This window comes from Elephantulus edwardii, unplaced genomic scaffold (assembly GCF_000299155.1).
Source record: "Elephantulus edwardii isolate Elephantulus edwardi_28Jun2011 unplaced genomic scaffold, EleEdw1.0 scaffold00381, whole genome shotgun sequence".
Classification (NCBI taxonomy): domain Eukaryota; kingdom Metazoa; phylum Chordata; class Mammalia; order Macroscelidea; family Macroscelididae; genus Elephantulus; species Elephantulus edwardii.
Genome location: NW_006400131.1, coordinates 614,356 through 626,197, shown reverse-complemented (window position 1 = coordinate 626,197; position 11,842 = coordinate 614,356). Strand labels below are relative to the sequence as shown.

Sequence of the window (11,842 nt, the reverse complement as noted above, 5' to 3'; positions counted from 1 at the left end):
AAACTCAGGTCAGTACCTGAGAACTTACCATTTATGGCACTCTCTAAGTTCTCTGGCTTGAGGACACCAAATCTAAATCTGCCATTTTGGGATGAGTATGTGGGACACCATGGTCTTCTCAATTACTTGTTATGCTTCAGAGAGTTGGACAATGACTAAGGATGACAGAAAAATAGACTTCTTTGACTTGTGGTGTTGGAGAAGAGTCTTGAACATACCATGGACTGCCAAGAAAACAAATAAGTCTATCTTTGAGAGGGTGAAACCAAGTCTCTCCTTGAAGGCTAGGATTTTGAAGCTCTGTCTCACTTTGGGCAGGTGGCCAGGAGAGATCGGTCCTTGAAGAAGGAGATCATGCTCAAAAGGATGGACGGACAGCTCAGGAGAGGTAGACAGAGGATAAGATGGATTGATACAGTTACTGGGTAATGAGAGTTGGTGTGTCAGAATTAGTGAGACTGGCTCAGGACAGGGAAGGGTTCAGAGCTGCTGAACATTGGGTTGCTATACATCGCAGGCGACTCAATGGCACATAACAATAATAACATACTATGACAGGGTTGGAAGCAGGAGTGGCATCCACTTCCTAAACAACAAGCCTCCGATAAATGTCGAGAGTTGTAGAGGGGCCTCAGGCCTTTTGCATAGTGTCACTATGAGTCCATCTTGACTCTAAAGCAATCAACAATAACAACAATGTGAGAGGCAGAGAAGTCCAGATACTGTGATTCTCCTGATAAGGGACATGATTGTGAAGAGCTGTGGGGAATCTCATTATTTATAGTTTGTTCATTTTGCATAGGAAACTACCACTATTAAATTAGGAAGCATAAGTCAGCAACTCCCACTGCCCGAGTGAATGAGCATTGCTGTGCTGTGCCATTCTTCCTGAATGAGTGAGCCACGGAGACACTCTTCATGCATATGCCTGAGAGTGAGAAGATCTGCACCAAGAATGTCCTGTCCTGATTAAGTTTCTTTCAAGCTTAAAGCATTAAATCATGTGGATAGTGACTTAAATAAGAGAATCCACTCTTACATATTCATCACAGTCATGTTTATAAGTACACCTGACCTTCAAAATTCCAGGAATTTGAGCTACCTTTGCAGAAGATGTTATCAAAGGCTTCATGTTTCATCCTTATGACAATACCAAGCCTTCTCAATGGGATAGTCCCTCTCTGCCATAAATGCATGCTTAACTTTGCACTTAAAATGATAGCCTCACTACTTTCAGTTTCTACTCTCTCTTTACATGTTCATAGGGGTTTATGGGTAAGAAGGATCAAATTCAAATAACAGCCACATGGTGGATCAATTTTGTCTTAGACAAGTATTTTTGGCCTGTAAGCTAAATAGGATACAGCAAGATCTTTGCAGAATCCTCAGATGACCCTGAGCTTTAAGTTTGTGTGCCTACCACTGCTTTCTCTGCTTGCTGCTCCCTCTTCCTAGCCTTCCTGAGCCATATAGCGAATCCATCTGACCTTTACTTCGGACATGTTGTGAGGAGAGACCAGTCCTTGGAGAAGGACATCATGCTTGGGAGGGTGGACGGACAGCGCAGGACAGGAAGGTCCTCTATGAGGTGGATTGATTCAGTGACTGGGGTAATCAGGATGGGTGTGTCAGAGACAATGTGATTGGCATAGGACAGAGCAGAGTTTAAGGCTGTTGTATATAGGGTCGCTATGAGTCGCAGGCAACTCGATGGCACAAAAGAACAACAACCACCACAACCTAGTAAACTAATATACAAACTTTCTGTTTAATTTTTTACAATTTTCAGTTTTCCTAGAGTCATATTTCATACATCTGATATTATGATTATTAGTGTATATTTATATTGTTTCTTCTCATTTTAAGTCAAGGCACATCAAGAAATTAAGGTTCTGAAAACTTTGCTAACTGTGGGAGCTCCAATACTGAGGCAATTGATTTGGATCAGAATGATTAGCTCAGTGCCAAACTCATACTTCATCTTAGTCTTTTCTTATCCCTCCAGGTATACTAAACTCCTAGACAGACCTAGGTGACTAACAAAGGATTTTCTTTGCAGCCAGTGAAACTTTAGACTTAAGTACAAGATAAGGATTTTTTTCTGCAACTGTCAAAATTCTATAACAAACTTAAGTATAAAACAAAGGAAACCTTTATCTTTGTGGTTAAAGACATGGGAAGAATGTTGCTAAAGGAGGGTTAAAGGAAATGCTTTTCTTTGTGGTTAAACTGAAGATACAGAAAAAATGTGCCTAAGAGAAAGTCTTGACACAAGATCTTTATCAGAAATTCCCTCAGCAATCCTGAGGAAATGCTTTAAGACCCCCATGTCAATCCCTCTTAGTCATGTATTTAGAATAACCAATCCAAATAGTCCACATTTATGTTTCCAACCAACCACTATAAAGCCCTCACTTCAAATTGTCCCACCTACAACTTCCTTGATCTTCAACTTCCAATAAGAATATTATATCTCTATTTCTTGAATCCTCATAAATATGCTCTGTTACTCCATCACTCTTGTACCATCCGATTTCACTCTGTGAGATCAGAAATGGCACCAGTTTGAACTGTCAATAAATATCTTTGTTTTTATTTCAACAAGATGTGTTACAACTTATTGACAAATCCACTCACATCTTTAAAGTTGATTCTACTCTGAGGAGATAGTCCTTTCCAGTTGTAATCTGAGAGAAGGCTCATCATCTGGAACTATATTAAACAATGTCCCACTACTATTCATAAGGCTTTCACCAGCCAGTTTTATTCAGAAGTAGATGGTGTGACCTTTCTTCCTGGTCTGAAAGCTCATTAAAGCCTGTCCAGCACGAGCGACTCTGGTAGAATTTTAAATACCCATGTTTAACTTCCAGCATCACAGCAGCACAGAAACCACCTCTGTATGAGAGAGACACTGACACACAGGTGGTGGAAGAATGTGCAGTAAAGCCACGAAGCCATTGTGCTAGCAGAAGATTACCCCAAGTGAATACATTTTTAAAAGACTTTAGAAAAGACAACAAAAATGAAATTATGGCTTGATTGTCATAAATTGTGTGATTCAGATCTCTAGATTTCAATGTGAATCCGAGAGTTCTTATCATAATTCAAAACTAAACAGACTGAAGTTCTGTTGTAAACACTGGATCACTAATATGAGCCAGGTATATGGAGTCTGGGAAAGGATTTCCTCTGATTTTCAGTCACTAGCCAGGTTTCCAGTGATGAACAGATGAGGGAGGAGTTTCAAATGGTGTCATGTCAACTGTGACTCAGAGTCATCGCATGTGTATCAGAGTAGAATTGTGCTCCATAGGGGTTTTTCATAAATAGATCATCAGACTTTATTCTAAGACGGTTCAAACCTCTAATATTTCATGTTAACATGGAGACCCCATTGACATTTCACTGTGTAATTATCCTTGTCCTCCTACATCAGCATGCTTGCTGAGTGCATCTCCACAACCATTCATTACTGTCAGTGCCAACTCATAGCCACCCCCGAGGACAGAGGAGATGTTGCCCTCTCTGTAGGTGGGAATACTGCCTCAAGGTCTATCTGTCCATCTTCCTTAGAGTGAAAGACAAAAACATCTGCCCCCAAGTCCAGGGTTTTCATACCATGCCTTACTAAAGCCAATCAGGACAAAATTATATTCACTCTATCCTCTTTATGTCCACCACTTATCTTATGTTTGGGCCATTTCTTTATTTTGCTTATGCTTTCTTTTCTTTAAAAACTCTTCTTTCCCCAATCATAATTTCCTCGGCAAAGTGGCTACCCCATGAAAATCTTCACTCCACACTGAATGACACACTCTCTTCATCAAGAGAAAACAGACATGCTGACTTCATTGCACTGACTGAACACAGAAACTATGAGTGAATCCAAGCTGTGGCTAGCCCCTGACCAGTCCAGAAACTCACAGTGAGGAAAAAACAGGATCACATCAAAACAGCTGGAAATAGAGAGAAACCAAAACTGCACAGCACAAAAAGATTTCTCAGAGCTGAACTTCTTCACCAATTTGCTGACAACAACAATAAAAGAATATGAAGCTAAATTTGACCTATTCTCCATAACTCAGAATTTATCTTTAAACTAGCAGGGGAACTTTTGCTTATGTAAATTTTGAAATGTATTAAAGAGTCCATGGGGGAGGAGAATTCTTAACAATGTGCATTGTTGCTTTCTACAAGATGAGAGGTTTTCTGGAGGCACTGCAAAAGAAAAGCCTGGTGATCTACTCCCCAAAATTCACACACTGAAATGGAGTCATCACAAATGGGAAAGGACTGAGTAGCAAATAGTTTGATTTCACTCTCTTACATTTTTTAAGAGAAAGAAAATAAGTTGTTCTTTAAAGGGTCAATATCTGCATGCTATGACTACAAATTGTATAAATATATGCAAAGATTTTATCAAGACAGGTCAAGTGAGGTCACTCTCAAATTAGCCTCACTAGTTTGTGTCCATGAGGGCCCCTTAGCACCACTATTACCCTCAGCCAAGTCTTTATCATTTCCACTTTTATTTAACACTTCTTCACAAACAGTCCTTATGTAAATATTTAAAGAAGAAAAATTACATCTTTCCTAAAAGTAGATATTTTATATTGACTATCCAATTAAAACTCTAATAAAAGCCAGTGACTAACAAGATCTGCTTTTCACAGATGACACAAGCCTTACTGAAAGAAAATGGTAAGCAACATCATGATAGATAGAGAAGAGATAGACGTTGTCAACAATTTCCTCTTACTTGGTTCCACAATCAGTACCCGTGGTACCAGCAGTCAGGAATATCAAAGACATACTCCATTGGAAGAAAAATCTGCTCTCGTCTCCAAAGTGCTTTAAAGCAACCATGTCCGTTTATAAAGACCAAGTTGTACTTGATCAAAACCATGGTCTTCTCATCACTTGATAGGAATCTTTTCAATTACTTGTTCAACAACAGTTAAGAAGGAGAGTAGAAAGAGCATGTTTATAATGTTTATTTTTATAAGCAACTCTGAGAATTGATGGGATACCAATTGACCTGTTTCAATTAACAGATGCAGCCTTGGATACATTCACCAGTCTATGCCAGGAAATTTGGAGGAAAGCTGTCAGGCCAACAGTTTGGAAGAGGTCCATACTAGTTCCCATTCACAAGAAAGGTGATCCAATTGAATGTGTAAACTATAGAACAGTATCACATTAATATCACAGGCAAGCAAAATACTGCTGAAGATCATTCAAAAATGGCTAGAACAGTACATAGTTAAGGAACTGTCAGAAGTTCAAGTAGGATTTAGAAGAGGCCATGGCACCAGGGATATTACTGCTGATGTCTCATGTATTCTGGCTGAAAGTAAGGAATACTAGGATTATGCAAAGGTATTTGACTATGTAGATTATAACAAATTGTGACTGACATTGAGAAAAATGGGAGTCCCAAACTGTGTTCATGCAAAACCTATACCTGGACAAAGAGGTTATTGTGCAGAGCAGAAGAACACTACATGGCTTAAAATAAAAAAAGGCAGTGTGTCAGGGTTGTATTCTCTCTTACCTATTTAATCTGTATACTGAGAAAATTATACAAGAAGCTGTCTTCTATGAAGAGGAGTGTGGCACCACAATTGGAGGGAGACTCATTAATAACTTGCATTATGCAAATGACATAACCTTGCTTGCTGAAAGTGAGGAGGACTTGAAGCACTTGTTGTAGAAGATCAAAGAATGCAACCTTCAGTATGGATTTCATCTTAATATTGAGAAAACAAAGATTCTTACCACTGGACTAATAGGCAACATCATGATGGATGGAGAAGAGATTGAAACAGTTTCATCTTGTTTGGATCCACAATTAACACCATTGGTACCAGCAGTCAGGAAATAAGGAGATACATTGCACAGAGAAAACCTTCAGTTAGCAATCTCTCCAAATTATTGAGAAGTAATGATGTCAGTTTGAGGACTAAGATATGTCTGATTCAGACCATAGTCTTTCCAATCACTTTCTTCACATCTGAGAGCTGGACAATGAATAGAGTTGATTGAAGAATTGATACCTTTGAGTCGTGGTGTTGGAGAAGAGCACAGAACATCCCATGAATGACCAAGAGAACAATCATATACCTTGGAGAGGGGGCAGCTGGAGTGCTCTTTGGAGGCAAGAATTATAAGGTTTCATGTCACATGCTTGGACAGAGGCATGATGCTAGGAAAGGTGGAGGGTTAGCAAAGGAGAGGAAGACCCTCAACCAGATGGACTGACACAGTGACTTTCACAATGGACTCTTGTGTGTCAGGAAGTGTGAGGATGGCACAGGATACAAGGTACAGATTTTTAGTTCACAGAGTTGCTATGAGTCGTACTAGACTTAACAGCACCTAACAACAGTAACATTTTTATTATGAATATCTGAGACTCCACACTCTTTTTAATGTCAGAAAAGCATTTTTTTTTCATTGTTGTTGTTATCAGAAGTCACTGAGTCGATTATGAAGAACAGATAGGAACCCGGCCCTAACTTGTGCCATTGTCATCATCACGAATGGACTTGAGCCCATTGTTGCAGTTATTGTGTCAATCATCATTCTCTTTTTCACTGACCCTCTGTCCTTCCAAGTACTTTCCAAGGAATAGTCTAACAACAATCCCAAAGTATGTGAGACGAAGTATTACCATGATTACCACTAAGGAGCATCCTGGCTGTACTTTCCTCCGGACATATTTGTTTCTTCTTTTGGCCATGGAACATTTAGTACTCTTCTCCAATGTCATAGCTCAAAAACTCTTCTTCTGTCATCTTTACCCAATGCCCAACTTTCAGATACACAGCAAATAACTAAAAAGACTATGGATTGAATGTTGTTGTTGTTGTTGTTGTTGTTTTGTTGTCTACCATCAAGTAGGAACCAACTTATAGCCAACCCTCCAGCAGATTTTCAGAGGCAGTTAATCACACAGGAAGAGACAGTTCATCCTTCTTCCATGGAGTGGCTAGTGGATTTGAACCTCATGTCTTCAGGATTGCAGCACATCTTCCTGTCACTAGGTCACCAGTGCTCCCTAAATTTAAACTGATACCATGGCCCTTAGCACTTTGTAAAGGTTTTTAACAACAGATTTTCCCAAAGCAACTACTCTTTTGAGTTTTTGATTGCTGGTCACAAGGATATTGATTGTGGATCCAAGAGATGAAATCATTGACAATTTCAATATGTTGCTTATTGGGCCAGTGGTGAGGATTTTGTTTTCTTGATGTGGAGATGTAATCGACATTGAAGGCTGTAGTTTTTTATCTTCTGTAGAGAATGTTTTAAGTCTTCGTCACTTTCAGAAAACAAGGATATGCCATAGATAGACTGTAGGTTGTTGATATTTTTTTCCAATTCTGATGCCACATTCTTCTTCATAAAATCCTCCTTCTCTAAATGATTTGCTCAGTATATACAATAAATTGGGATATGGAGAAAGGCTATAGCCCCCGCACGCATTTTTCTTGATTTTAAATCATGCAGTTTCTTGGCCTAGGTACAGGTTCTGTTTTAGCATATTAAGTGTCTTGAGTTCTCGTTTTTTTCAATGTTAACCATAATTTATTGTGACCTATATAGTCAAATGCCTTTGCATAATCAATAAAGCACAAATAAACATCCTCCTAGTAGTCTCTTCTTCCTGCCTAGATCCATTTGTTGTAAGCAATAATATCCCTGGTGTCATGGCCTCTTTTAGAAGAGGCTTAATTATATGGCAGTTTTCTGTTGATGTACTGTTCTAGTAATTTTTGGATCACCTTAACAAAGATTTTACTTCCATGTGATAGTTATTGTTCAGTAATTTTCATATTTGGCTGTATTATCTTCCAGTCAGTTGGTCAGGTAGCTAGCTGTCCTAGAAATTTCTTGGTATAGTCTGATAAGCACATCTAGGACTGTACCTTTGTTGAAACATGTCAATTGATATCTCACCAACTCCTGGGCCCTTATTTTTTGCCAATGCCTTCAGTGTAGTTAGAACGTCTTCCTTTATTATAGCTGGTTGTTAATCATATGTCAGAGATTATGTGGACGGCACAGGATGGTCAGGGTTCAGATCTGTTGTTCGCAGGGTCACTATGAATCATACTCAACTTGATGAAACCTAACAATAACTTCCGGCAATGATTCCATGTCAAACAATTCTTTTTGTATGGTGACTCGTGTATTCCCTCCATGTTATTTTGATTATTTAGTAATCCCCAGATCGCTTAGTATTTTTCTCACAGCATTCTTCTGTACTGCAATTGGATGTTTAATTTTGTTTTTCTTTTCTTTCCACTTGAAAAATACTGAGTGCTTCGCTTTATTTTTCTAACTATAGCACTTTGTCCATTTTGTTACAATATTCTACTTTGTCTTCTGTAGCTACTCTTTGAAAGCTCTGTTCATCTCTTATACTTTGGCATTTCTTCCCTTGGTTTTGAATCCTTAATGTTCTAGTGCAAACTTCTGAATATCTTCTAACATCCATTTTGGGCTTTTTTTCTACCCTGTCTTTGTAATGATCTGTTGCTTTCCTGTCATTCCACAACTCATCCACTCTTTCATCATTAGTGTTCAATACCTCAAACCTACTCTAGTTTTTTGTTTCTTGTTTTGTTTCTTTTAATTCGAGTGAGACAGACTGATTCAAGATCATATTTTGTTTCTCATAGGTGTGTTTTCATTTTCTTTGGCAGAAATTGTCAATAAAAGTAAGACTGCACAGGTAAGAGATGTTTAGTTCCACCAAATATTAGTACCATACAAAACTGTTCAAAAGAAAGCAACATCAAAATCTTCTTCTCAAATAGGAGCTCTGGCTTCATGCTGGCAGTGCTGTGCCTGTAGCAGAGAACACAAGCTACTTCTGTGGCCCTGACACCCCAGACCTCTGTTCTGAATCGCGTTTCACTCTTAACACTTTCAAAGGCCGTTGTCAGTGAAATTAAACTCTAGAGTTTAGATAATACCAATGTAGCTAGTTTCTTGGTTTTGACAAATGTGAAAAGGCCGTGTAAGATGTTAACAATGAGGAAAACTCGGTGAGGGGTATTTGGGGAACTTCCATCCTGTTTTTACATCTTAAAATAAGTCTGAAACTATTTAATCTATACCACATGTCAATTTGCCATGTGACTTGTGTGTTCCTATGATGTTGGAAGCTGGGATTTCTAGACAAAAATACATTAAGAAGAAAAATTTGGTGATCCACTTCCAAAAATTATCCAATAAAAACTTTATGGATCAAAACATAGTACTGCTTTGTAGACCCCTAGAACAGTCTAATGATATGTGGTTGACAGACAATGACAAAATGCACAGTGAACACAGCCCTGGGCTCAAGCAAACCGACATTCAAGAAGAGGGTAGCATTTATTTTCACACTATGATCTTAATCTTATTTACTTTTACACACCCTGAAGACTTTATATCAACCAAGGACAAGATCAAAATTATCTCGAAATAATCTATAAATAATCTCTAAACTAAAGGCAGTTGTTCAAAATCAAACACCTGGATTTAACTGTAATCTACTATTCCTCGATACACACAAGAATAAAGATAAAATCTAAGGAATTCTCAATTAAGAAAATTTAAAGGGAGTGACCATAACTGCCAAGAATGTCTGTAAACATCCAGGCCCTGCTTGTTTTATGTGCTTCTGAAAGACTGCTTATAAATCAACTTACAGAATTAAAATCACAGTTTTAACTCACTAAGGAAGCTGGTACATTTTAAAAGCTGTTGAGTGGATACTGGGACAATAGGAAGAGTTGTTACATAATGACAACTCCTGCACCCCCATTAACCTGTTTGAGGAAATGGGGCTTTGCAGCCATCATATTTGTCCAGTGATGCCCTAAGCTAAACTTCCCAGGCAGCCCCAATCTTATCACTCTCTGAGTTTCTATTTCCCTTCCCTCTACCAAGCAATCCTTGAGGAACTTTGACTAATGTAGAGCTATTCGGGTAAGGAATTCTATTCACGTGCAAGTTCCAACAGCAAAGCACAACCTCATACTCCACAATGGTAGTAAGTATCCCAGAAACATGTTCAAGCAAGTACAACTTCTCCATACACAGCGGAGTCTCAAACAGTTGAACATGACAGTTGTCAACGCTGCTCTTGCAGCTCACGTTGAAATTCTGTAGCCCAAAGAGTAGGCGCTGAACAGCCATCATTCCTCACCCCAAAACAATCTCAATGATCAGATGGGAACTATTACTACACCTAGAAAAGCAGGCAACAATCTGATAAAAGGATGAGTCCACTCAGTCAGTTTGATACACAAAATCCTTCAGGATATTGAGTTCACATCTACGAGAGACAGTGAGATTCTACATTCCAGATGGACAAGGGCCTAGAGAAGAAAACATAACCATTCATAGGTCCACCAAATTTATGCCTATGATTTTGCCTTTTCAAGTATAAACTATCACTAAGTACTTGAAGCAATGTCATCATCATCATCATCATCATCATTATCATCATCATCACAATTCTCTCACCTATGAATTAAAACTCTTATAAGCTGGATAATTGTTGTTCAAAAATATTTATTCCACCACTTCATTCATTACTTACTTTAGAAGAGTGCATACATATATCCCTCATGCTAGATTTGAATTTGTCAATATGACTTGATCTGGCCAATAGAATACAGGCAAAAACACCAGTGGCCAGTCTGGAAGCCAGACCCTGGAAGCCTATGTGTTTCTCCTTGTAGTCTGCACTCTCACTCTATCAGGAGTAGATATCCTGTTCAGCTTCAGCATCCTTAGCCTGCATCTGGAATATACATCCATGGAATAAAAATGTTCCACTTGACCTACTCTCATTGCCATGGAGTTGGTCTTGGCTCATGCCACACCATGGCACCAGAGCTCCCTGACCTGACCTACCTACAGACCCCTGAAGATCATGACATTTTAAGACATGAATTTTGGAATGATTTATTACACACATTATTTTGACAAAGGTTGACTGATACACCTTAAATTCTCTTTATATGTAAGAGCATCAAGTACTCACCGTCATCAATTCCAGGCCATCCCATGAAGTGAGCAGATATTTGCTTCTCATCCTTCCCATACTCATTCTTGGCAATCAGAGTGTAGTCTCCATTATTCATGTGAGTGGGGTTGTCCAGCTGGAGGCAGCCATGGTACTCCGTGTGGTTGGTAACATGTATTTTAGTACAGATGTATTTGGACTCATTCAATATTGCCCCGTTATAGAACCACTGAAGCGCTGGCTTGGGGTTGCCTTTCACAGTGAATGGAATGCACCAGTGGTGGTCTGAGGTTGGAGATTCGAGAAATGTGATAGTTGGCGCAACTAAATTGAAAAAGAAAGAGTTAATAGCATCAGAAATCTCAGAATTCTCCCTATTTCCAGATTTCTGTGTCACTGACAGGGGATTTTACTGAATCACTGATACGTAAGAAAACACATGGCAACAACTTTGAGTTCTATAGTTTGCGTCATCATTAAGCTTTACTCAATTCCAGGTCTAGAGAAAAAGGAAGACTTTCTCTAGTGTTAGAGCTCTGAAATGAGGTTGCTAACCTTCCAACTGTGAGAAAAAATATTACTTTTGTTAAAGGCATCAAATTATGACATTTTTGTTATAACAATGCAACCTAACTTAAGAGACCTAACACCATACTCTGAGATCTTGGTGTGATTCTTCTTTAAGTTGAATAAAATATAAGCTGGTTACATATGTCTGATGACATTATTGATGCCGAGCTTTGGGGTACGCTGGGTAAAGTGGTATTACAGACAGCAACAAAGGATTAGCTGGTCTTTCACTTCAGCAGC

The 11,842-nt window shown here is 38.8% G+C and overlaps 1 protein-coding gene across 5 annotated transcripts in view; it reads right to left on the bottom strand.

Annotated features, from left to right (window-relative positions):
- The window catches only part of NTRK2 (neurotrophic tyrosine kinase, receptor, type 2), a 709,069-nt gene that overhangs the window by 620,176 nt on the left and 77,051 nt on the right, over positions 1 to 11,842 (bottom strand). For all 5 annotated transcript variants that reach the window (XM_006902202.1, XM_006902205.1, XM_006902201.1 and 2 more), the window contains exon 8: positions 11,051 to 11,356. In XM_006902202.1, coding sequence (XP_006902264.1) covers positions 11,051 to 11,356 — 306 coding nt within the window. The remainder of the gene's footprint in view (positions 1 to 11,050; positions 11,357 to 11,842) is intronic.